This window comes from Rhinopithecus bieti, unplaced genomic scaffold (genome assembly GCF_001698545.2).
Source record: "Rhinopithecus bieti isolate Rb0 unplaced genomic scaffold, ASM169854v2 scaffold_25288, whole genome shotgun sequence".
NCBI classification, from domain to species: Eukaryota; Metazoa; Chordata; class Mammalia; order Primates; family Cercopithecidae; genus Rhinopithecus; species Rhinopithecus bieti.
In genome coordinates, this window is record NW_016811567.1 from 774850 (window position 1) to 801977 (window position 27128).

General features: G+C 40.2%; 1 protein-coding gene across 1 annotated transcript in view; it reads left to right on the top strand.

Annotated features, from left to right (window-relative positions):
• Nucleotides 1-27128, top strand: part of MYRFL (myelin regulatory factor like) — a 112649-nt gene that overhangs the window by 17174 nt on the left and 68347 nt on the right. The window contains exons 2-5 of the mRNA XM_017894064.1: nt 6190-6280; nt 21082-21149; nt 21251-21509; nt 22260-22351. Of these exons, the coding sequence (XP_017749553.1) occupies nt 6190-6280; nt 21082-21149; nt 21251-21509; nt 22260-22351 (510 nt within the window). The remainder of the gene's footprint in view (nt 1-6189; nt 6281-21081; nt 21150-21250; nt 21510-22259; nt 22352-27128) is intronic.

A 27128-nucleotide genomic window follows, 5' to 3' on the forward strand; every position in this document is an offset into this window, starting at 1 on the left:
AACCCTTAGCACTGTGCCTGGCCCATATCACATGTCCACTGTGTTAAGAAATGCAATATGGGAAGTTTAATGTTGGCAATGTCCTTGACTAGTCTCTTTAAACTAGTCGTGCCCAGCTTCAGTCCAGTCTCCCAACTGCAGGCTAAATGATCTTTCAGAATTATAAACCTAATCACATCACTCTCCTGCTTAAAAGTTTTTCAATGACTCTATCATTTTCAAGATAAAGTTCTTATCATAATACACTTTCCACCATTCATAATTACATCTATTCAGTTCAAAGCTTTATTTACTCATCTAACAAGGTCAACAGTTATTGAATAGCTATAATGTTTTCAGTCCTGTTCTGGATGCTTAGGATCTGTACAATAAAAAATAATTTTTGCCCTAGAAAGGCTTAGAATTGAGCAGAGAGAAAGAGATGCACGATACATAATTGCTATAGTGGTTGAAATAAAAGCACATACAGCTGGCAGTGGGGTCCAGGAATGGTGTGGCTCTCAGTCTCTACCATCTTCTTCACCTGCCTACTGGCTGTGGTCAGACTATGGGCACGTTTCCACAGAGTCCTGCTGTTGATTATTTGAATTTATTTGCCCATGCCTTTTGTGTTCCTAGGATGTTTATCATCTTTCACCTAGTGAATCCCTACTTAACCTTAAAAAGCCCTCTCAAGTGTCACTGATAGGAAGTCCTTGGCTCACCCAAGGCCAGCCTAATTAAAAGCCTCCCATAGTATCCAAGCACACGTTTATCATTACTTAACACCTTGCATTGCTATAGCTGATTTTCTTGTCCCTCTCACTGGACCGTGAGCTTGTTTCTGATTTTATTTCAGGACACAGAGTGAATACTAAGTAAATGTGTAAGTAAAAGAATAAAGCAATTAGTCAATTAATGATTGGTAATATCTCTAAGAAAATGTCATCCTTACTTCTCTAACTCTGGACTGGTTGTGTCTCTACACACCAACATTAGATTTTAGATCCAGTACTACATTTAATGGATTTTTCAAGGCCAAAGTATTCTAAGCAAATGAGAGAAGGGGAGTATTTTATTTCTCTTCATCTCCTCCATCTTCTTTTCTTCCTCTCCTCTTCCTTCTTCTTTGAAATATCTATTAACATTTCCACTCCAGTTTTTCATGAACACTGGCATGTCAGAGGGAAACTATCTTTATGTTTAAATCCAGAAAGCAACCGTTTGGGAGACCCTCATTATTATTTTTAAAATCATTTAAACAGCTAGAGTTGTTGGAACAAATTTTGTCATCTTGCCAATTGTCTGAATACTCTGGGCGTCACTGTGTGGCACCAAATGTGAAAGAATAAATCAAGAAGAGGGCTTTATCAGTGTTGGGGAAAGTGATGAAGAAAGCTGTTGGATGGAAATAAGAAAAGATCTTTATATAGGACTGGCAGGTGGTGAATGGAGAAGTCAGGGAGTCCTGAAAGCAAGGTCTTTGCTGTGCCTTCCCTGCTTAGGCCCTTGGAGAAGCCCCATAGGCATATGTAGATTTTTTAGTAGGTCCTGTGGATGCAACTTGGGTGTGTTTGTAGTACTCCCTGATGGACTTATCTTCATAACCAAGTGCATTTTTATTGTCTGCCTAAGGCCAAGAGCAACAGGACATCTTACTGTCTTACAACTCTTGCTGCACCTGGAAAGGGAGGCAGAGAATTAGGGTGAGGAAGAGCTTTGCTTTACAAAAGCAGTACGGGGACAGCTTCTCTGACACACCCAGGAGGCCTAGGCAGCTTTTCCCTTTGTAGGCAAAACTGTGGCAGCCCCTCCTAGCTACAGAAGTAAAGAGTGGAACCTGATTTCAAACTGAGCCTCTCTGATGGGGGATAGGATGCTTATGGGTGCCCTCTTGGCAGGCTTGGGTGTTATAAACAAGTGTTAAAACATTTAGAGCAAAACGTTTATTTTAAAAGCATGAGATTTATTTTAGGAGCCATTTGAGAGTTGTTCTTTGTGTGTAAAACCTCCTGAAAACAATTTTATCTGACACTGTGGATTTATCTTTTTGGTAATTTCCTTTGGATTTGGAAAACACAGATAGGATTTTGGAGTCCAAGAGGAAGCCAGCTACTGCAGGGATCATCTCTCCTTATTTGTTAAGGTGTTTGGGCAAGCTTCATCAGCCAGGTCCTAGACCTGTGCCCATCTCCTATTTCTACCTGGGGGAGTGGGTGGGGGCCGGTGGGTGATATCAAGCAAGTGACACAGAACTCAGGTTTTAGAATCTATGGGCCACCTCCTATTTCTACCTGGGGAATTGTGTGGGGTGTGTGGAGGGGAGAGTGAAGGGTGCTATATAAAGCAGATGGGACACCAGCAGGGGCTTCAGGGGAAAACTAAACAGATTCCTCCCTCCATCTGCTTCTCTTAGCAGTAGGTTTGCCCAAAGCCCAGTGAAGCAGTAGAAGCAAGTCAGTCCTCCTTGCAGTTGGCGGGCATTGCTGGAGAGGCGGTGGAGCACGAGGCGGTGGAGCATAAGGCAGTGGTGAGAGCAGGCTCAGTAGCCTGGGTTGGCTTCCCTGTGTGCCACTTACATGCTGTGTGATTTGGACAAGCTGGGTAACCTGTGTAATCACTTGGCCTTTTCTGTAAACTGGGGGTAGTATTGATGGCCACTTCCTAGGGCTGTTAGGAAGATTAAATAAGATCACATAAGCAAAGTGCTTATTCTTTTGCTTGGCCCAGAGTGAGAAATTCCAACTCCAGGTGTCCCTGGATAACTGCAGAAGTATTCAAATTGATCTCCCATCTCTTCTTGTACCCTTATAATCTTCCCACAAGCAACCAGAATGACCTTCGAAAACATAAAGTGTATGTTTTCTCCAAAAGCTTCCTATTGCTCTGCCCTCCTGTCCTATGCCTGTGTTCCCGTGCTCTAACCCATTGGATGATTTGTCTCTTGCCACTGCCATTTTTCCCCACCTGGCACTCTCTGTCCTTGATCTCTGCATGGCTGGCTCCCTCCTGAGAGAGGAGTCCGCATAGAAAAGCGCTCCCTCCATCACAGTCTGTTATACCAGCCTGTTTTTTTTTCCTCATTCTCTGAAAATACCTTGTATTTGTTATTTTTTATATGTCATATGTGTCCTACCCTACCCCCAATGTCGCCTCCTTTCCCTCCCTTAGAATGCAAGCCCTCTAAGGGGTTCTTGTCTTCTTTTTCACAGATATGTCCCCAGAACCTTGTGCAATGCTTGGCACATGGTAGGTCCTTAGTAAATTGTGGTTGAATCAATGAAAGAATGAAGATGTCTTGTCCATCCCAGCCTTTCTTCAAAGTCCAGCTCAAGACTTAACTCCACTATGAGGTCATTTCTGATCATCTAAATCTCCAGGAATCTCTCCTGTGAATCCAGGAGGCATGTGGGATATATGCCACTCATTTTCGTCTTAGCTCATGTCAACAAATTGAGTTGGTGATGTCTCCTCCACAATTTTCACAATTCTAGAATGTGGAGAAAGAAGAAAAGCCTGCAAATTCTTTTTATGAAGCCAACATAAAACTTGAGGGGCATTGGGATGGGGGATAGAAAGCAGAACTATTATGTATTTAAACTGTACCTGGAAAAAACCCACAAAATTTATTAAGACCTCATTCAATTTCATCATTCAATACCATCTATTTCAGATTTTAATAAGATGAAAGAAAAACTTTATCACTTTCCACTGTTGGGAAAAGCGAAAAGATTTTCAGGTTCTACAGATGTGAGTACTATAATCCTCTAGCAAAGCAAAGCACGGAAAAAAGTGTACCTCACGAATGGCGATTGGGAGTTGCCAAAGATAATACCTGCATCATGTGGTGCTCTTGACACCCTTCTAAATGATGGGATTGAGTGCATTTGTTTATCCGTGGCAGCTTAGAGAGCAGTTGACTCCAGCAAAACTGGCTCTCCTCTGTATTCAGCACAAATAAACTCCTCACCTTAGCTTAACCCTTGGATGTTGGCTTTTAGATATTGGCTATTGACTATCAACTAGTGGCAGTCAGGAGCTACAATTCTTTGGTAATTCTCTGGTGGGTGGGAGGTTCTTGTGCCACTCAAACTGCTGCGGTAAGACAAAGGCTTAGTCAGAGGACTCTGAAGGAAACTCACATTTCAAGGCCCTTTTGTTGTTGGGTGCTAATGTATTCTTCTGCTCAGAAACTGCAGAAAGGATGGGGGGAAGGAGGGCATACAGAACAGAGAGTGTATGCCCCAATTATGTCACCTCTTTACTAAGGATCATCAATCCAGTCCCTGCTAGTGAAGATATTCATTCATTCGTTCAACAAATATTGTTTTTTTCAAAGAAAAAGATCATTTTATTCTTACTCTGAGATGAATTTCTTATATAACTAGATGATTACAAAAGTAATACATTTAAAAAATAAAACAGATGTATAAAGAAAACAAAACAAAGCACTATCACTGAAGATAATCACCGTTAACATTTTGGATTCCATCTCTGTGGCTTTTCTATGCATTTGTTATCCAGACACATATACTTCCTCATTAGCTGACTCAGGAGTCCTAGAAAATATTTACCTCACTCTTCCAATGACTTCTCTCCCTCTCTCTTTAAAAACAGAAAAGAAAAAAGCTTTAGTATTATGAGGTTACAGTGACGAATAAGACAACTATGATTTTTGCCCTCATGAACCTTTTCTAGTGAGTGAGATATAGGCAATCATTAAGAAGTTTTGATTTGGGAATTATTAGTCCAAAACCTTAGAAGCAGCATTTGCTTTCAACCTTGCTTTTCATGTATTCTGAAAAATTCAGTTGTTATGTAGTCAAATTTATAGACCTTTTTTTTCTGTATGTTTTTTGGTATTCCTATCATGGTTTAAGAGTCTTCTTCTCCTTCCAAAATATACACAAATATGTACCTGTTTTCTTCTAGTAATATTATGGTTTATCTAAATCTTCCGTACATTTAGGAATTCATTTTGGTGTAGAAATGAGATTCTAGTATAGAACGTAGCTTTTTTTCATGGACATAAAATGATACATTTATCACAAGCTAAATTCTCATAAATATCTTTGGGTTTATTTCTGGACTTTATTATGTTCAAAATATTGGTCTGTTTATTGTTGCAACACAATATTTATATTACTTTTGTACATCTTGTTGGTAAATATCCGTTTTTTACTCATGTGTTTTTTATTCACTGGGTACAAGATTTTGCAACCCACTTTTTTCTCTTGAGACATTGTAAAATTTATTAAATGGCTGCGTAATATTTCATTGAATGGACCTTACTTATGTAATATTCTTGTCAAACATATATAATTTGAATTTAACCATAAGATAATAGGCAAACTAAAACTGAGGGACATTTTATAAACAACTAGCCTGTACTCTTTGATATGACATAATAACCCAATGCATTATGCTATTCTGGATTAGATTCAGGACTGGAAAAAAATGACTATAAATGCTTACTACCTGGATGATGGGATCCATACTTTCAATCTCAGCATCATGCAATATACCTATGGAATAAACTTGCACATGAACCCTTTATTTCTAAAATCAAAGTTGAAAAAAATAATTTTTCCTGAATACCGAGGCTTAAACCAAAACAGAAAATATTTCAGTTTGTTTTTCATTTTTTGTATTAAAATACTTATGATCATCAAAAGATGCTAAAACTATGGGGTAAAAATTTGATGAGAAACAGTATGTATGTAGAATCTCAAAGTATCTCCCCACAAATTACAAAAGAAAAGCTTTTACAGTGAAGAAAGCTGGCAGACAGTACTTTAACCAAGGAATCAACATTAACATCAGTCATAACAGGGCATTATTATCCTCCTGGTGTAAGGCACTGAGAAGTCAGTAAGAAACTAGTACATTTATTTTCATTTTGTAAACCAAGGAAAAGGACAGAACTATTTTGTTACCTGTTGGCAGGTCTAAAAAAAATGTGAAACAAGATATTGAACTTCTTGTTGAATTTAACTGGAAATAATTTGGCCAAGCAACAAAACTACCGTCCATCCTTCCATCCATCCACCCGTTGAATAAATGTTTACTTTGTACCTCTTCCATGCTATTGACCCTTGTGTATACAGTAAGAAAGACACAGTCCCTGACCTTAAAGATTTGTCAATGTTTTTAGCTATTGGCCATACTGAAATCCTCATGGTTCTCAAGATCTTCAATTTGCCTTTGCAGCTCAGGGAGCCAATGGTACTCTGGAGAACCCAGCCCTGGACACAAGTCTGTTGGAGGAATTCTTGGGCAATGACTTTGATTTGGGGGCCTTGTAAGTAATGAGAGCACTGCTCTCTAGTTGATGTTTAAAATATTATGAAATGATTAAATGAGCTAAGAAGTGTTCCCTCCTCTTCTGTTTTCCAAAAGAACTTGGGTAGAGTTGATATTATTATGTCTATGGATCTTTGACAAATATCACCAGTGCAGAATTTTCTTTGTGAGAAATTCCACTCATTCCTCACCTCCACCCGCAAATTCAGTATATTTCATAGATGTGGAGCTATTTGGGTTATCTATCGATAGTAATCAGCTTAGGCAATTTCTGTCTTTCAATGAATTTGTCCATTTCAACTAAGTTGTCAAATTCATCAGCATAAAGTTCTTCATATTCCCTCATACTTTTAATGTCTGTAGGATCTATAGTGATGATTCATTTGTTGTTCTTGATGTCAGCAACTTGTGTCTTTTTTTTTTTCTTGGTTAATCTGGCATGAAATTTATCACTTTTCTTAATCTCTCAAAGTACTAGCTTTTGGTTAAAGTTAAATTCTTATTTTTTTGTTTTCTGTTTCATTGATTTCTGCTCTTATTTTCTGGTGTTAACATAGGCATTCTAGCCTTTCTTATTTTTAATTTACAACTACTAAAGTTCAAATTTTTGTGTAAATTTCTATGAGTTTTGACAAGTTCATAGTGATATAACCACTTTATCATAACACACAACACTGAAAAATTTCCCTGTGCTGTTCATTTGTGGTTGGACTCACCATCTACCCTGATCCCTGGTAACCACTGGTCTGTTTTTTGTTCCTATGGTTTATATTTATTTCAGAATGTGACATCTATATATATTTAAAACTCCATGAGACAATGCTGTAATCTTTGGTTTCAACGTTCATGTATATGTTGAGGAACTTAAGAAGAGAAAAAATAGGCTATTGTATTGACACAAGCATTTACCATTTCCATTGGTCTTCTTCATTTGGAAAGTTCCACAATTCTTTCTGGTATCATTCTTCTTCAACCTTAGGAACTCCCTTTAGAATTTCATTTAGAGCAGATTTGTTGGTGATAGATTTTCTTAGTTTTCCTCCACTGAATTTCAACTTCATTTTTAAAAGACATTTTTTTTTTTGCTGAATATAAAATACTTGGTCATTAGGATTTTTTCCTTCCACAGCATTTAAAAAATGTTGACCCACTGCCTTCTAGCCTCCATGGTTTCTGATGAAAATAAAAGCTATTTGAATCATTGTTCCCTTGTATGTAATATATCGTTCTTCTCCATCTGCAAGATATTTTCTTTATCTTTGATATTTAGCAGTTTGATTATATGTTTCTAGGTATGAGCATTTTTTAATATTATACTGTTTGGGATTTGATCAAATTTGAATCTGTAAGTGTATAGTTTTTACCACATCTGGGAAATTTGTAGCCATTTTTTTTTTTTGAGGCAGAGTCTCGCTCTGTTGCCTAGGCTGGAGTGCAGTGGCATGATCTCAGCTCACTGCAAGCTCCGCCTCCTGGGTTCACACCATTCTCCTGCCTCAGTCTCCTGAGTAGCTGGGACTACAGGCACCCGCCACCATGCCTGGCTAATTTTTTGTATTTTTAGTAGAGACAGGGTTTCACCATGTTAGCCAGGATGGTTTCGATCTCCTGACCTGGTGATCCGCCTGCCTTGGCCTCCCAAAGTGCTGGGATTGCAGGCATGAGCCACCACGCCCAACCTGCCATTGCTTTTTTTAACATTTATTTTTCTTTACCAATGTCTTTCTTTTTCCCTTTTAGAATTCCAAAATGCAAATGTTAGACCTTTGATAGTTTGCACAGGTCACTGAGGCTCAGTTCATTTTTTTTTTCAATATTTTTTCTCTCTGTTGCTTATATTGGATAAGTTCTATTGATCTGACTCCAAGTTCACTGACCCTCCATTGTCACTGTCATCTCCATTCTGTTATTGAGCCCACCTCAGCATACCTGCAAATGCCCCTGCCCTCCTAAGACAGAGAGTGAAACCAGGCCTGAATCCTCAATAGTAATGGAGAAACCTGTATGCATATACTTCTGGTACCTGGCTCTTATTATTCTCTGCCAACAGAAACTTCCTTGGCAACAAACTGTGGGAAGAAGTTGAATTCAACATTTTTGAAGGAAGTTACACACACACACACACACACACACACACACACACACAGAGCTAGTAGGTTGCCAAATGTCTGAGCCCACACTCTGAACTGGCTATTCTGTTCTAGGCACTGCATGGGCTGAACTCAGATACTAATTGCCCCTGTACCTGCCCTCACATTCCTCTCACTACATCCCAGTAACTTGTATGAATTGCAGACAATGGATATATCCTTTTCTCTGACCTGGAAGCAACCTGCCAAAAGTTGTATAGTCTCTCTCCTCTAAGTGTCTTCTCCTTAAGTGAAGGTTCCACTGATTCTACCTGGGTTCTGTATAATCATCTAGACTACTTTTTATAACTAATAGAAAGACCTTTAGCTGTTTAGAGGGAAGAGTGAACAAAGGTCTTCATTGAAGAGCTGTCTTTTATAGGAATGGAAATGTATGATACCATTCCTTGTCCAACATAATGGTCACAACCAATGCTCCTATAACAAAAGACAGGCTAACAAGAGAAAAACATAAACAATTTACTTAATTAAAGTTTTATGTGATGCAGGAGCGTTCAGAAATGAAACCCAGAGACTCAGGCAAAACTATTTTTATTTTTATGCTTGAGTTCAATGAGGAATGAACAGCTGTGTAGAAATGTAAGTGGACAAAAGGGTGTGATCTAATGGTAATAGACTGAGGGAGGAAACCCAGCAGGGTCTGTTCAGATTTTTCTTAGCTTCTCTGTGTAGCATTGCTTCTTCCAAGCTGTGGGGTAGGGTCTCTTTGGAATGAGAGTCCCTTTGGAATGAGATAGAAGGGAGACAGTGACTTTTCTGGGTTTTATGGCTCGCTTTACAGGGAGGAGTTCTAGTATCTATGAACCATCTTGGAGAAGAAGAATTATGGTTTCTGTGATTTGCTTTGAGGGAGAAAAGGGCATGAGAGGCAGGAGGACAGGGGAAGGTCAGAGATACCTTGCTTCTGAGGTCCTTCCAGTCTCCTTCATTTCAAGGTACTTAGCATGCCAAGGCACCGTACTTTGGGGTATTGTGTTCTGAGCTACCTGGGAGGTCCGAAATCTGCCTTATATTTTAGTCTCCATGAAAATAATGGTCTTTCTTACCAGACCAGAAATATTTGCCTATAGGCTTCCCCCTTGCTATTGAGATTCAGGACCGGTTTGCCCAGGAGGCTTCACTCTCTACCTTTGAGGCAGGTGACGGGGCTTGCAGGTGAGGTAGAAGAGGAAGTTACTATTGTTGAGCATTTACTAAGTATTGGGCATTCTTTGCCCTTCATATATTCACTTATTTAATTATATATTTGATGTAATACATCTCGTTCTCTAAACTCTTCCAAATAGGTATATTATCTATGTTTTACAGATGAAGAGGATAAGGTGCAGAGAGGTTAAGTAACTCTCCGTAGGTCAAGACACGGCAAAGCTGAGATAAAAATCTGCCTGGCTCTAGAAACACGCCTTGTCTTCCACATGAAGCTTTTAGATTAATTGATATTTTAAAGGAATGTGAATCTCAGGGAAATACATGAAACGTATCTAAAATTATCTACCAAATGGTGTGACTCAGAGTAGATCTGAGCCATAGTTCATAAAGATTGTCAGAGTTCACGTTCATTAAAGGAGAGCCCTATGATCAGATAACCTGTCATTACTTGATTAAAAAAATGCTCAGATGCATGCAGTTAAGTGGAACTGCAATAAAATCTGAGTGAGAACAAGCAGAAACACGGCTATTCCATGACCACAGGGACACTGGGCTGGTTCAATGATCATTAGAACTGTACAACCTGTTCAAATACTCCAAATTTTAAGTATTTCTAAATACCAGGGTCTTTATACAGGTTAGTTTCATTTCATAGTTTCATATCACAACAGCACTGGTATGTAGGGTTTTTTTTTTTTTTTTTTTTTTTGCCTGGGTACTAGAGGTGGGATTCAGACCTGGGTTTACTACCAATCATGTTACTTCCCCTCTACCATGTTGCCTACAATGTGTGTCTTCTAAAGATATCAGTGGCAACCCTTTATGTCAAAAATCTAAGAGACCATTGGGCTTCAAATTTCTGAGAACTAGTTTAAATCTCATAGGCAGATTTTCAGATCTTAAATATATTAAAACATTGAATTATTGGTCTTGTGAAAAAGGAACAAATGCTCTATGAAAAACTTGTCCTATTAGATGCTGTGAGAAAAAAAGTTCCATGGTCAATAAATTAGCTTGTGACTCACTGGCTTAAACTAAATTACATAAGTGTTTTTACTGCAGGACTTCTTAGTGCCTTTGATGTGCTAATGTGCAGCTAAGGAAGAGAAATGGAATGAAGTGTTCCTCAAATTTATTTCGCCATGGGCCCCATTTGGAACGCATTATTCGTGTATGAGCATGTATAAGGCATGTATGCAGAGCTGAGGCCAGTCCTGTCAACATGTGAAGGTTTCTGTAAATTGCCCTTAACTCTTTATTTCCTTATGGTAGAGTCTGAGATAGCTGTCTGCTTAGGAGGAGCAGGCTAAGGTCCTCTCTGATTTCCTAGGTTAGCCAGCCAGTTACCCACTTGGTACACAGTTGAGCTATGGTGGTGAGACATACTAGGAAATGTCCAGGTATGCAATGCTGCTTTGAGAGAGGGAGATTGGAGAGACTTAGGGGAAGCATAAAACCCTGAAATTGCAATGAAAAAGGACAACAAGCATTATATGTATGTGTGTGTAGAGAAGGCAAGGCTCTAGAAAAGAGACTAGTAAATCTTCAAGACAGACTAAATTAATGTAGTTTGGTTTGAGTCAGTGTGCTTAGTAGGGGTAGATAAAATGAATTTTAGGCTTTGAGATCTGGTATAGGGGTGGGAGGCAACTAGCTGAGGACACTGGTGTTTGAATAGGGGATGTTACAGGAGGGGAAACAGAGATATGTTAGATCTGTGAAGGAATCAACTGCAGGTTTCATTTTGTTTCATTCTAATGTTAGAGCTTAAGCATCTAATATTATGGGTTTAACTTAGGACTTGGCTTATTGGGTTTGAATGGCAAATGAATTAGGAGTCAGTTACCAGCTGCATGTCTTGGTTCTACCATCACTCTCGTGGGGCTGATAAGCTGTATTGTGATGCTGCGAAAGGGAGTGAGAGAGTACGTGCAGTTCTGTGAGAAGAGCTTGTTAAAAACTGGTTTGACTTCTGAGTTCAAACTGATAGACTAAGAGAAAGCCTGAAGAAGAAGACTGGGCTAAAACATTATCTGATACTCCTTGATTCTAAGGATATCTGTGCAAGATGAAATGACTCATAATAATAAGTAATTTGATTAGAATGGTCTGTATTTAAAATACCCTGTTATTTAGAGGATAAACTCTGGTGGTAGACCATCTGACTCCAGCTTGACTAACTGTCAGATGAATAATCACGAGTGAATTATTTAACCTCATCAAGCCTTGGTTTCTTTTTTTTTTTTTTTTTTTTTGAGACGGAGTCTCTCTCTGTCGCCCAGTCTGGAGTGCAGTGGCGCGATCTCGGCTCACTACAACCTCCACCTGCCGGGTTCAAGCAATTCTCCTGCCTCAGCCTCTCAAGTAGCTGGGATTACAGGTGTGTGTCACCATGCCCGGCTAAACTTTTGTATTTTTTTTAGTAGAGACGGGGTTTCACCATGCTGGCCAGGCTGATCTCAAACTCCTGACCTTGTGATCCACCCGCCTCGGCCCCCCAAAGTGCTGGGATTACAGGCGTGAGCCACCGTGCCTGGCCAAGCCTCGGTTTCATTGCTTGAGGATTAAGGACAATGATGGTGCCTTTTCATATTAGAGTTGTGGAGGTTAAATGAGACACACATGCAAAGGGTTAGCATGGTGCCTGGCTCAGGGTAGGTTCTCAAAAAAGTATCTCTACATCTAAAGCAGCAGAGGAGGTGTGTGAAAGGGTCAGATCATTGCAGTCTGCCAGCACAGAGCTGGAGGGGAGGAGTGGCATCTTATTTGTCTTGTTTTCGGCTGCCCTATCATGAAATTATTTTCTTGGGCAACCATACTCATTGACAACATTTCTGCCAAAACCCTTTCCTGTATCAACTTCTAGATGGTGGCTACAAACCCTAACTGACCTTGATCAAGTATTTATTGAGTGCCTGTCACAATCTCCCCACTGGAGCACTATGGAGTGCACATGCACACACACATGCACAGCATGCACACACATGCACACACATGCACTCACACACACACTTGCACAGTACACAGTACACATGCAAATATGTGCACTCACACACGTGCACACACATGCACTCACACACGCACACATGCTTGCATAGTGCACGCACATGCACACATGTGCACTCACACACATACTCACACATGCATACACACGTGTACTCACACGTACACACAGATATGCACCCACACATGCCCACACGTGCACACACACATGCACTCACACATGCACACACACACAGAGTAGGAAGACATATTCTTAATGTGAAAGTTCATACGAAAAGATAAATCATATACATGAAAAATTGGAGGCAATACTTTAAATAACAACCATTTTTATAGTTGGAGCATGGGGTAAAACAGTGAACAAAACAGATGTAATCCGTGCCAGACCAAGGGCACTGTGGGGGGAGCAGTCTGCCCTGGCAGGGCACCCAGGCATTTTTCTTAGAATTGGTGATGCATGGTGATAACAAAAAGCAGACTGACTTTTTGTAGGCTTAGTACTGTTTTCAAATCGTCTACAGACAATGCATTTCCTTATTGCCTGCACCTGGGGCAAGCAATTCCCATCCCCTCATCCATGGCACACCATTGTTGTCATGCCACTCCGGTGGGAAGAAAAAGACAATGGCCAGTCGTCTAAAGTCACTCAGTAAGATGAAGACAAATAAGAGTAAGGCAAGGAGGAGAGGCTACCATTTTAGATTGGGTGGTCAGGAAGGCTCTCTCTTGATATATGGATTTATATATACAGCATATTCATGGTCATATGTAGTTTAACACAGTCTCTTGTATTTGTTAAGCACCAACTCTGTATTGGGCACTGTGCTGAGCCGAGCTCAGTGTGAGGTGCAATGGAGTGTTAGAGAAGGGGCGGTTGGTGTTGTGTGAAGGCACCAAGGGATTCATTGGAGAAAACTAGGATTGGATGGCTCAATTGTGAGTATCCCACCTAGATAGTCACATGAAGACACACCATGTATGTGTCTTGCCTAGTGCCTGGCAGAGTCATGAGCACAGTAGGCACTCAGTAAAGACTTGAGCAAGCCTGGTTGCAATATGAAAGAAGTACTGGCTGCATTGAGGGCAGCATGTTTGTCATGGATGTACGTATCACCTCAAATAGCTGGAGGGCAAAGTCTATTTTGTACACCCTCTTTTGGTTCATGTAGATTCAACCCCTGGGAGACTGTTTCTCCACTTATCCTCCAAAAGACAAAAACAAGCTGTATGTCTGAGAGGAAGGGGTTTAGAAGGCAAATTATTCTATTTTTTATCAGCTGCTAAGAATCTCTTGATTTTTCTTCCTTTTTTTTTGTGTGTGTGTGTGTGTGTGACAGAGTCTCGCTCTGTCGCCCAGGCTGGAGGGCATTGTCGAGATCTCGGCTCACTGCAACCTCTGCCTCCTGGGTTCAAGGAGCACATCTGGCTAATTTTTTTTTTTTTTTTTATCTTTAGTAGAGACAGGGTTTTGCCATGTTGGCCAGGCTGGTCTTGAACTCCTGACCTCAGGTGATCCACCCGCCTTGGCCTCCTGAATCTCTTGATTTTTACAACTCTTTCCTGCTGAAGCTAGAGACAGAGTTGGCCGCTCAAGGTGTGCCCCATAGTGTCTGTTGCTCTCTGCTTTATGGAAATCCTTTTAGTATAATAGACAAGTTTGGAGCACAAAGACTGAAACACAGTCTGATGTGCATTTCTGGGATTCTTGACATGATGACTGTGAGTAGGAGGGGCTAAGAAGTGAAGAAAAATTATCAAACAAGTGTTTTACTAGGAACTAATCATTGCTCGTTTTAACAATTTGGCCAGTTTGAAGGTAGCTATCATTAATTCTCCCTTCAAATTCTCTGAAAAGAAGCGCAAAATTTCTCTAACTGTATTAAAATGCATTGAGCATGGAAGCATATAAAATACAATGAAATAAATGAGTAGCTGTGGTGAATTTTGGAAGGGGAAGGCACTGTAAAGACAGCATTTAATATTTTTAAATCTTCATCTTAAAACCACCGACACATATTACTGTCACTCAACACAGGGACTTTTGGTTTTCCTTAAGGGACTGCTGGATGGAGACTGCATTCCTGTTTATAACATGCTAAGCTGTATTTTTTTTGAGTAGATTGATCATTTACTTGTGATTTTCAGTTTTTATTTACGTTATTGAATTCAGTGATGCCTATAGTGTAAGGTTAACTAAACAATGGCCTAGAGCCTTAAATGTGGAATTATGAGATCACAGAGTCAGTTACAAAATTTAATTTATAGACCTAGAGTGATACATGTGAAGAATTTAAAAGTCAAATGATACTGTATATAGCGTATAATGGGAGATTACCAGCAATCTCCCTGCTCTACCCCTGTCTTTAAATTCGCTCCCCTAGAGGCAGCCACTTTCCAACTTTTTGGATATTTCTATTGCCCTATATCTAAATAATGTTTTATATTGCTTTCTTGCTGTATACACTTGAAAACATAATATAATCTTCTGGGAAGATTTAATTTTCTTATATCACATCCTACATTCACTTCTACACTCAGCTTCCCAATATCATAAAGTTGTCTAAAATTTTAAGTTATCTCAATATCCAGGGCTTACATTACCATGATGTGTCACATATGATTTTCTTTTTTTTTGCTTTGTTTGAATCATTGCCTTGTTTTTACAATTTGTTTGGCTTTGATTCCCTCAAGTTCTCTAAAAACAGCTGAAAATTTTCTCAATGTTAAAAGAATCAGTTATTTTCCTCTTAAATAAATTCCTCAATCTGTGTATGTCTTTAGTGACTTTTTGGTTCTAACAACTTGTTCTCCCCATTTTATTCTATCATCAATGAAAGAGGAATGTTAAAATGTTTAGCTATGTGATTGTACAATTGTCTACATCTTTTAGTTTCACTAATTTTTGCTTTGTATATTTTGAAGCTCTGTTATTAAGTACATGAGCAATCATGATACCTATGCCTTCCTAATAAATGACTCTTTTATTATTATGAAATGAGTCTCTTTGTTTGTGGTGGTATTCTTTATTTTGAAGTCAGTTTTAGCTATTATTCTTGAAACTGCTTCACCCTTCTTGTACACATTTTCTCTTGCTTAACTTTTGACTTATCTGTGCCTTTATATTTAAAGTGTTTTGCAGGCAATAAAGAGTTGCTTTTTAAAAATCCATTCTAATAATTTCTGCCCTTTTTCCCCCTTAGGGACAGGGTCTCACTTTGTCACCTAGGCTGAAGTGCAGTGGCATGATTACAGCTCATTGTAACCTCAAACTTCTGGGCTCAAGTGATCCTACTGTCTCACCCTCCTGAATAGCTGGGACCATAGGTGTGCACCACCACACCTGGCAAATTTTTAAATTTTTTTTTTTTTTTTTGAGATGGAGTCTCGCTCTGTTGCCTAGGCTGGAGTGCAATGGCACGATCTTGGCTCACTGCAACCTTCGCCTACTGAGGTCACGCGATTTTCCTGCCTCAGCCTCCTGAGTAGCTGAGATTACACGTGTGTGCCACCATGCCTGGCTAATTTTTGTATTTTTAGTAGAGATGGGTTTCACCATGTTGGCCAGGCTGGTCTCAAACTCCTGATCTTGTGATCCACCCTCCTCGGCCTCCCAAAGTGCTGTGATTACAGGCGTGAGCCACCGTGCCTGGTCTTTACATTTTTTTCAGAGACAGGGTCTATGTTGCTGAAACTGGTCTTGATTTCCAAACCTCAAGCAATCCTCCTACTTCAGCTTCCCAAATTATTGGGAATTATAGTGGAATTCCCAAATTCCCACTGGAATTATAGGTGTGAGCTACCATGCCTGGCCTAATTTCTGCCTTTTAATTGGAGTGTTTAATCTTTTAACATCTAATGTAATTATTAGTATTGTACAATAGACCCTCTTATTCATGGAGGACAAGTTGCAATACCTCTACTGGATGCCTGAAACTGAGGATAGTACCAAACCCTATATATGCTATGCACAAATTTCTTTTTCTTTCTTTACAATCTCATGAATAGAAGATTAATTCTTACAGTAGATCAGGGGTGTCCAATCTTTTGGCTTCCCTGGGCCACTTTGGAAGAAGAATTGTCTTTGGCCACATGTAAAATACACTAAGATTAATGATAGATGATGAGCTAAACAACAACAAAAAAATCACAAAAAAACTCATAACTTTTTTTTTAAATTTATTATTATTTTTTTATTTTTCTTTTCTCTGTTATAACGTTTTTTAAAAGTTTACAAATTTGTGTTGGGCTGCATCCATCCTGGGCTACATGTGGCCCATGGGTGGCGGATTGGACAAGCTTGCAGTAGATTCTAGCAATCTCAGCACACAATTTTTTTTCTTTCCTTACTATGTCAAGAATGTTCAAATGTTCACTTAAAGGAAGCACTTTGTGGCTTCTCTTGGGCATATCCAAATTGCCAACTTTACATGTCTTGTGTTTGGAACCATTATTATTATTATTATTATTTTTTTTGGAACCATTATTAAAGTAAAATAAAGGTTACTTGAACACAAGCAATGAGATTTCGTGGCAGGCAATCTGTCTGTCTTAGGCTACTAAGACAATGGGTGGGTAGCGGATACAGTGTGGATATACTGGAAAGAGGGATGATTCGTGGTGTGTGATTTCATCGTATTACTCAGAATGGTGTGCAATTTAAAACTTATACATTATTTTTTTCTGAATTTTTCCATTTAATATATTTAGACCAAGGTTGATTGTGGGTAACTGAAACCTTAGAAAGTGAAACCATGAATAAGGGAGGACTATATCTGTAGTTAAGTCTGACATTTAATTATTTGCTTCTCTTTTTTTTTTGTCCTCTTCTGTTTCTTATTCTTCTGTAACTCCTTTCTTGGTTTATTTTGTATTATTTGAATAATTTTAGAATTTAATTTTTCTGTTGACTTTAGTTCTACTTCTTTGCATTATTTAACTTTTTACAGTTTACTTAGAGTTAATGAGTTAATATTGTACCACTTTACATAAAACAGAACCATCAACAACATAGTTCCATTGATCTCTGACTGCCATCCCTATGCTATAGTTGTCCTAAGTATTATACCTATGTGCATTATAAACTTCACAAAATTTGCTTTAAACGCTCAAATGTATTTTATTTTGTTATTATTTTTGAACTAGGGTCTCAGCCTGTTGCTCAGGCTGGGGAGCAGTGGCAACTCATGGCTCGCTCAAGCCTTAAACTCCTGGGCGCAAGTGATCCTTCAGCCTCAGCCTCCTGAGTAGCTGGGAGCACAGGTGCATGCCACCACGCCCGACTAATTTTAGTGTTTTTTGTAGAAACAGAGTTTTGCCATGTTGTCCAGGCTAGTCTTAAACTCCTGGTCTTAAGCAGTTCTCCTCCTTCAACCTCCCAAAGTGCTGGGATTATAGGCATGAGCCACTGTGTTCAGCTTCAGATATATGTTTAAAAATTAAGATAAAAAATAATTTACATTCAAACATATACCATTTTTATTCTTTTCATCCCTTTTCATAGTTTCAAATTTCCATCTAGAACCATTTAGAACCATCTAGAACCATTTCCCTTTAGCCAGAATAAGTGTCTTTAACATTTCTTATTGTACATGTCTATTCTCGAATTCACTTAGTTTTCTTTTATCTCAAAGTATCTTTATTTTGCTTTCATTCTTGAAAACTATTTTCATTGGATATCAAATTCGGGCTTACCAGTTTTGTTTTTCTGTAGCACTTTAAAGATGTTTTTTACTGTCTTCTGGCCTCTGGAGATTTTGATAAGTCAGTGATTATTTGAATCACTATGACCCTGCACATAATGTACTGGTTTTCTTTGGCTACTTTTAAGACTTTCTCTTTATTTTGGTTTACAGTTACTTCACTCTGATGTGGTAGATGTATTTACTTTGCCGAGCTTCTTAAAGATATAAATGTATATATATAAAGTAAATACATGTACATAATATATATATCTTTATATACATTTATATATTTTCCTAAATTTGGAAGATTTTGGCTGTTACATCTTAATTTTTTTTCTATTTCATCCTCTCTGCAGGTTCATAAATCTTTTTCTCTCTTTTTTAAAGTTTTAAAAAAGACATTTTTTTCCTCTTGTTTAGATGGGATGATGTCTATTGATGTATCTTTGAGTTCTGTTTTAAGACCATCTAATAATTTTTTAAAACTTTCATTTCTGGAATTTTTCTAAGCTTAGAATTTCGATTTAGTTTTTTTATTTGTAGTTTTGATTTCTTTGCTGAGATTTTATTTATTTATTTCACAAGCATGTGCTTGTCTGCTCCATTTAGCTTCTTATAGTAGCTGCTTTGAAGATCCTTGTCTGCTAATCCAGTACCTGGATCATTTCTGAGTTAGTGTTCACTGATTGTTCTGTCCCTCCAAGCTAGGCCGCATTTTTCTGATTTCTTTGTAGAGCAGTTTTTCCAACCCCTGGCGGCGGACTGCTACGGGTCCATGGCCTGTTAGGAACCGGGATGCACTCGCATTCCTGCCTGGGCTTAGCCTCCTGTCAGATCAGCAGCGGCATTAGATTCCCTTAGGAGCAGGAACCCTGTTGTGAACTGCATATGCGAGGGGGATCTAGATTGCATGCGCCTTATGAAAATCTAACTAACGCCTGATGATCTGAGGTGGAGCAGTTTCATCCCAAAACCATCCCTCACCCCCACTACCTCCACGTCTTCCATGAAATCAGTCTCTAGTGCCAAAAAGGTTGAGGATTGCTGTTGTAGAGGTAGCTTTACAGAGTGTGGAAGCTGATGTAAGGGTCCAGTTGTTTTGTTCAAATGTTCAACCAATCCTTTTGTTTTCAGCTCCACCCTTAGCCCTGAATGCAGAAGCTCTGCGTCCTGGGCTTTTTGAGTTTTGTTTGATTGGAAAACTTCTTGGCTCCCTCTGTTACCTCTACCATTTCCAGGCAGTCTTGGTTGCGTTTTTTCCATTCTACTAGTTCAGTTACCATCTAGTCTATTTCTGTCTGCTGCCATGTTATTAAAATTTGGTCTGCTGGGGTCTCTGCTCACATTCTCTGTATGCTTTGGTATGTATGTCTCTTTATTCCTTTACATTTATTTGAGTGGGATTTTTGGAAGTGGGTAGATGTGTGTTCCCTCTTCCCTTATTAATAGGAAGTGAATAAATTATGAAGAACTAATTTGAGGAGAAAACAACTTTTCTGGTAAATGATAAAAGCAAGCTTTTCATCATATTATGTTGGACTTTTAAACAACATACTAAACTTGAAACTTCCTCTCCAAGCAAGAGAATCAAGTAGAGGTTGGGGGTGCTTATGTATGATGGAGCATCACAGAGATACTGAGCTATAAGCAACTTGTAGGTCTTTTGGAACAGAGATTTTCACACTCCTTTAGTGGTAGTACCCATTTTTTTAAAAATAAAATTTTACTGGCTGGGTGCCGTGGCTCACGCCTGTAATCCCTACACTTTGGGAGGCTGAGATGGGCAGATCACCTAAGATCAGGACTTCAAGACCAGCCTGGCCAACATGTTGAAACCCTGTCTCTACTAAAAATACAAAAATTAACCAGGTGTGGTGGCAGGCGCCTGTAATCCCAGCTACTTGGGAGGCTGAGTCAGGAGAATTGCTTGAACCTAGGAGGTGCAGGTTGCAGTGAACCAAGATCATGGCACTGCACTCCAGCCTGGGTAACAGAGCAAGACTCCATCTCAAAAAAAAAAAAAAAAAAAAAAAAAAAAAAAAAATTTACTTGCACTTCAATATATAAAACAGAAAAAAGTTATGTTCTCCCCAGCAATTTAAAGTGTTCTTGTTATAAAACCCCTGAGCTCCTTTCAAGAGCTTTGGGATCCCCTGGAGCCCAGATAGAAAATCATTGCTGTGGGGACAGCAATTTACATTTCCTTGGCCCAAACAGTATGTACAACCATTTTTTTTTCTGGTATAGAAGTATTAAGAAGTAATTATTTAAAAATTTTATTGATACATAATTGTATATATATATATTTAGGGGTACATGTGATAATTTAATACGTTCATGTAATTTGTAAAGATTCAATCAGTGCCATTGGGATATATGTCAGTTTAAATATTTGTCCTTTACAAGAAGCAATAATATTAAACTTTATTAGGCACTCACTATGTTTGGGACATTATGTTATGGGCTTTTTGTACATGATCTCATTTAATTCTCACAACAATGCTGTGAGGTAGATGTAATGATTATTTCCATTATGTAGATGAGGAAACGGAGGCCTGGACAGGTTACATAGTTGTTCATGGATACACAGCTAGGAAGTGGAAGACCTGGGACCCAAAGTCCACTCACTTATTAACCAGGACACGACCCTGGGCATGGTCTGCTGGGCCCTCACTTCCCAACCCCCTCACCCCGCATGCCCAGCACCAGGAACCATCACTGTGGGGCCTGTATACTGAGGGTTGTCTCCTATTTGTGACAAAGAATATAATGGATTAGAGTGAAACAAAAATGCAATGCATGTCTCTAATCTTCAGGCAATGCCAGCTCCCAGACACCCCGCCCTATTCTGCATCCGACTCATGCTCTCCTCCGCAGGTCAAAGGTGAGTGCAGTCCGCCTTCAGCACATAACATCTTGCACTGTTGCTCTTCCTCGACTCTGGGCGGTGAGAAAGGGGCACTTCTTGCTTGTGTCTCTCCTCAGGTGCGTGCTACCGAACCCTAAGGCCCACAGATGGGAGAACTCCAGCTCCTTTTCTCCACCCCACAGCTGCTCCTGCGATGCCGCCCATGCACCCGCTGCAGAGCACCTCTGGAATGGGCGACTCCAGCCAAGTCCACGGAGACTTTCACAGCTGCCACTCAAACGCCAGTCATCTTGCCACCCCGCTGGACCAATCCGTGTCCTCCCATCTGGGAATAGGTTGTTCTTACCATCAGCAGCCTCTGTGCCACAACCCTGGGTAAAGAAAAAGATATTTAGTTATCAAAGACCTCTGCAGAAAGCCTCGGAGCAGCCTGCCTCTAGCAGGGACCTAGAGAGAATGCACAGTGCAGTCCTGTCCAGGAGATGGCAGTGTTGAGACGCATATAGGACGTCGCGAGGTCCCAGTGTTCTTGGCTTAGACAATCTTTTAATTAAAAACCCTCTAAATCCAAGGTCCTTATTCAACCAAAAGTTAAAATGTCAGGAATATACAGTGAGGTTCTGGATGATGGAGGAAACACTGTTAGCTTATGCAGCCTCAGCTAGACTACCCAAGGGGATTGTGAATGAGCTCTCCGAGAAATATCTGCTAAGTAAGCCTTAACTAATGTTCTTTTCTTCTGTCTTCTCCCCTTTTCTTTCTTTTATTTCCTCTTCTGGATCTAGAGGGTGACAAAAAGAGTAAAGGCCATCAAAAATTGCGGTAAAACTCCACCTGAAAAAAAATGGTCGGGTGTAAAATGTAAACCTATATTTTAAGTCTGTATCTTTCCTGTCTCAGTGAGTCCTCTGCCATTATAAACATTGTCAGCTTATCTTTCAGGTTGGTGAATCTCAGATCCACTTGATCAAGGGAAACTGAGTTTCAGCCTAGTAGGGCTCAAGGAACCTTAACTAATTGGAATTAGACTTAGGAAAGCAGATAGCCTGGGAGATTTAATTTTATTTAATATAACATGGAGCAGAAGGAAGAATCCTAACCTTCATTTTGGTGTCTTGATTTTAGAGCCTCATTGCCTCCAACCAAGAAGAGAAAGTGCACGCAGGCACTGGAGGACTCCAGGGACTGCCAAGTGTGGGCCTGCCACTGCAGACCAAGTGAGCAAACCGGGGCGGGGACAAGGACAATGCCATCAAAGCCTTGGGCATTAAATCAAGACTTTTTACCAGCCTTTGAGCAGCCCTACAAAAGTTTGCCTCTCACAGAAGAGCAATGAGAGGCTCTGGTAGTTTGGTTCTTCCCTCTTGACGTACCTTTCATGCAGGCAGGGTCACACAGGTCCTCCCAGGAAGAGATGCTGTTTTCTCTCTCAGGTGCAGGGGAAATGCCAGTCTTTCAATTTCAGGGACAATGTGTCTTAGAGGATCCAGACTCCAGGCCTGTGGAAGCTGTGCAATATGGCAGTGCCTTCAAGAGCCTGCTGGTGTGCCCACGGCACTGTTGCAATCCTTCTCAACCTTAATGTGCAAGAAATAGCGTGAGGATCTTGGTAAAATGCAGACTCTGATTCAGTCTCTAGGGTCTGAGGTGTGCATTTCTAACAAGTGCCCAGGTGATGGTGATGCTGCTGGCTCATGGAAGGCACTCTGAGAAGCAAGACTTGCCGGGTTTTTCCACTAGAACAGGGAGGTGGAAAGCCGAAATTTTCTTCAAACTCACTTCAAACTGGCAAGTTCCCAGTGGATGTTAGAAATTTTGTAAAATCATTTTAGAAGTCTTTCATCTGAGTCATCTAATGTCCAAGCGGTCAGTCTTCCTGTTTTTTTTTTTTTCTTGTCTTATATAACGTGTAACGCATCATGTTTTGAGCCAAGAGACCTGATTAACAAAGGAGCCTTTTGAAGTCTAAAGACTTGAACTTCAAAATTTTCGGAGTAAATGCTATGGCACATACTAGCGGAAAAGGATAACACTCTAGGCCAGTTTCTGTTTGTTTGTTTTCTTATTTGTTTTTGTAAAGATGGGTTTCACTAAGTTGCCCAGGCTGGTCTCGAATTCCTGGCTTCAAGTGATTCCCCCACCTCAACCTCCTGAAGTCTTTGGATTGCAGGCATGAGCCACCATTTCTGGCCTCAACCCAGTTCTATTAGCAACTGTGAACACTCAAATGTGGCCAGTGTGAACAAATTCAGCGTACCAAGTCCCATTTCTTCTATCCCGGTTTGTCAGCTTGGCAAGAGGTTGAAGATTTCCTTCTTGGGTCCCCCCCATCCCACCACTGCCCCCAATTCTAGAGGTTTACACTGTCCAGAAAGGAGATGTGCGTGGCTTCACCTGAGTGGGAAAAAACACAGTCTTTCTTGCTGGGGCTGCTGCCTTTGCCTTTGACAGCCCCATGGTAAGAGCTGATTCTCTGAGGGACCTCTGGCGTCAGCTCCAGCGTGGGCTGTGGAGGCCTTCTGTGGATGATGACGTCACCCTGTCAGTCAAGTCCCACCGATCTCCTGGGAGTGCGGTCTCAGAATTGCACTGGGCATCCATCCCTCATATCAACTAAACCTCAAACTGCCTGCTTTCTTTTTATATGCATCCAACATGGTCAGCAGTTGCTTACCATTTTTTTTCCAACCTTAGAAACACAAAATGCTAATTAAAGTCCCATTTGTGGATAAGTTGGAGCTCTCCATCCACCTTCCTATGCAATGCTACCCTAATTTCTTCAGGGATCCCCACATCTAGCCTGTAGCTTTTTTTTTTTAATGATTCTCAGACATAAAAGGCTGAGTAAATTCGTAGCCAGACGGGGGAACCATCTGTTCATTCTCCTGCAGATGCACTAGCTCACTAAGGGATACAGGACAAGTCACTCAAGCCTTCCAAGAATTTCCTCATCAAACCAGATTGCTGCTCAAATTGTCCTGGCCATCCCAGAGTTAAGCTCCATCCTGTGACGGTTTTCTGCTGCCTGTCCCAGAAAGATCATTGATTCTTCACCATCTTCAGAGAACAACCATGGAAGAGTGACGGAAATTGCTAGGATTTCCAGCAGATAGGAAATCCTATATCCCTTGTTTAAATCCTATTCACAGGTCACTGAAAAGCAGACTAAAGATAACTGAATCCAGACAACAGTTTCAGAATGAAAATGAGCAGGTTCCAAGGGCCAAAAAAAGAAAAAAGGAAAAAAAAGATACAAAACAAAGCATTTAGTTAATCTGAATGCCATATTCTTGTTACAGTTTGTATTTTTGGCAAAAGTTTTCTAGTCAATAATTCCTATTTGATGTTGCAGGGGCCAAGGTTTCTGCAAAGGTCCTGGGGAGACAGCACATTGCTAGAGGAAGGAGGCGGTTACGCCATTCTTACAGGCAGAAGGATCACCAATTTTTGATCAGAGATGTCCTGAACCAATCAGTAAAGCTTTTCTAGTGACCTCCTCCCAAGTAGTACACTTTGGCTAAGGGTTCCAAGATCCTCATTTGTAGGGTTGAAAATGTAGAATTACTGGGTTGGTGTGGGCAAATGTAAAATTTTGCTTAGAGAGGAAGTTCCGGTAAGGAGGCTCCTACCAGTTGGTTCCTGGCCCTACTTGGTCTGAACCCCAAATAAAAAAAGGGTTCATGGCCTCCCTGAGAGACTTCAACCCTCTGTTATTTTGAACCTCAAATACAAAAGGGTTTTCCAGCCCTAGAGTCACGGCCGGTGGCCCACAGTCAGAGATGCACTGGCTGAATTCACACTGTAGCATCAGAAAATGTACCTATCGTGTCTCTCCAGGAATCTGGGATTCCCAGAGCCTTATTTTTCTTGATTATGAAATGGGAATAATAATTTTGACTTTATCCATCTCTAAGACTTTTTAAAATAAGTTATGCAAACATATTTTGAAGGCATTCAAATGCAAGCTATTAGTTTTCTCCAAAAGGTCTGGACTTAGGCAGTTTGCTGCTTTTACATTCTCACTTCTGTTAGATTTTTCTCAAGAGAACCTTAATCTAGCATGAAGTGAAGAGGAAGATTTGAATCTCACCTCTTCCACTTAACAGCTGTGACACTGGGCAAGTTATTTCAGGTCTTTGAAAGTCAGTTTCTACATTTGTTAAATGAGATTAAGAATCCTTACCTCATAACCACTTTAGAAATACTTTTGGCAGTATCTACTAAAGCATGTCCTACAACCCGGTGATTCCACCCCTAGAAGTATAACTAGCAGAAATGTGTACATATGCCCACCAAAAGACATGCATAAGAATGTCTAGAGCAGCATTACTTATAACAACCACAAAACAAAAAGATACCAAATGGCCATCAACGGCAAGATAAATTGTGGTTTATTTATACAGTGGAGTACAATATGGCAATGAGAATGAGCAAAGGACTGCCATTTGCAACACTAATGAATGAATCCCATAAATATACTGTTGGGAAAAAGAGGCCAATGAGGTCAGGCATGGGCTCATGCCTATAATTTCAGCGCTTTGGGAGGCTGAAGTGGGTGGATTGCTTGAGCCCAGAAGTTTGAGACCAGCCTGGGAAACAAAGTAAGATCCTGTCTCTACAGAAAAAAAAAAAAAATTAGCTGATGTTGTGGCACACACCTGTGGTCCCAACTCAGGAGGCTGAGGTGGGAGGATAACTTCAGCCCAGGAAGTTGAAGCTACAGTGAGCTATGATTGTGCCATTGCACTCCAGCCTGGGTGACAGAGCAAGACCCTTAAAAAAAAAAAAAAGGCCAGCTCCGCATATAAGAGTATATATTACATCATAGTATTCCATTCCTGCTATGGTGTTAGATTTTAGGATAGTGGTCAGTCTTGGGGAGGAGAGACTAATTATTGATGGGTGCATGTAGGTATCTCCTGGAGGGCTCAAAATATCCTATACCACTAGATCATTTTGTAAAGTACAAAATTGTGTACTCATGATCTGTATACTCTTCTTGATGTACAGTGTCCTTCCAAAAAGAAAGTTTATGGAACAAAAGGATTCTTACCTGGGAGACAGTTTAAGGAGCTGATGGAATACTATGTAAAGTGTCTGGGACAGCACCTGTGGTGCAGAAAGCACTCAAAGTAGGAGACATCATTAGTAATATTAATATGAATAAGTTCTAGCACTAGGCTCAGGTGTGTGCCTTGGGTTTCAGTGTGGGCCTGTAACCCCAGCTTCTGGTCCCTAGGCTTTTCCCATCTGATAGCCATCTCCCAGGGAAGCCACAACTGTGTCACCCCTATTGGAGCGGCTGCTCTGATACCCCTACTGTTTAGATGACAAAGGGCAGGAAATGCTGTTGTCTTTGACAATCCTCCCTGCCGCTGTCCACTCTCCCCATCAGTGTCTGCAGGAGTCGAGCTGGCTTTTGGATGCATGCCTGGGAACACTGACCTCGCTGCCACGCTTGAGTGGGAAAGGGTATGATTTAGCCAGTATTCAGTCAGGCACATGGGTTAGTCGTTTCACATTAGATAGAGCTACCATGGAGGCCAACAACAGAAGTATTTCCCAAGGCTTCTTAGGAAATTCTGAGCCACCTAAGTTGAAACAAGTACAGTGATAATGACAGCGCCACTAGTGAAGGCACCGTTGTTTAAACTCTTACCAGTGGCAGACACTGTGCTCTGCGTTTTGCAGTCATGGCCTCATTGAACCCCTTCAACAACTTGAGAGGTAACATAATTACTCCCATTTTGCAGATGGAAAAATTGAAGCTCAGAGAGCTTAAATCATTTTTGTAAGATTGCTCAGCCCTTAAGTGTAGAATTGTGATTCAAACCCAGATCTGTCTTGATTCGAAACTCCAGGCTCTCAACCCTTTCTTCATTGTAGGAGAGAGGAAGACAAAAAAGAAAGAATTACGTTCTCTCTTTCTCTCAATTTGGTGTAAGCAGGATAACCATAGAAGGGTTTCTTTCCTTTTTTTTTTTTTTTTAAATT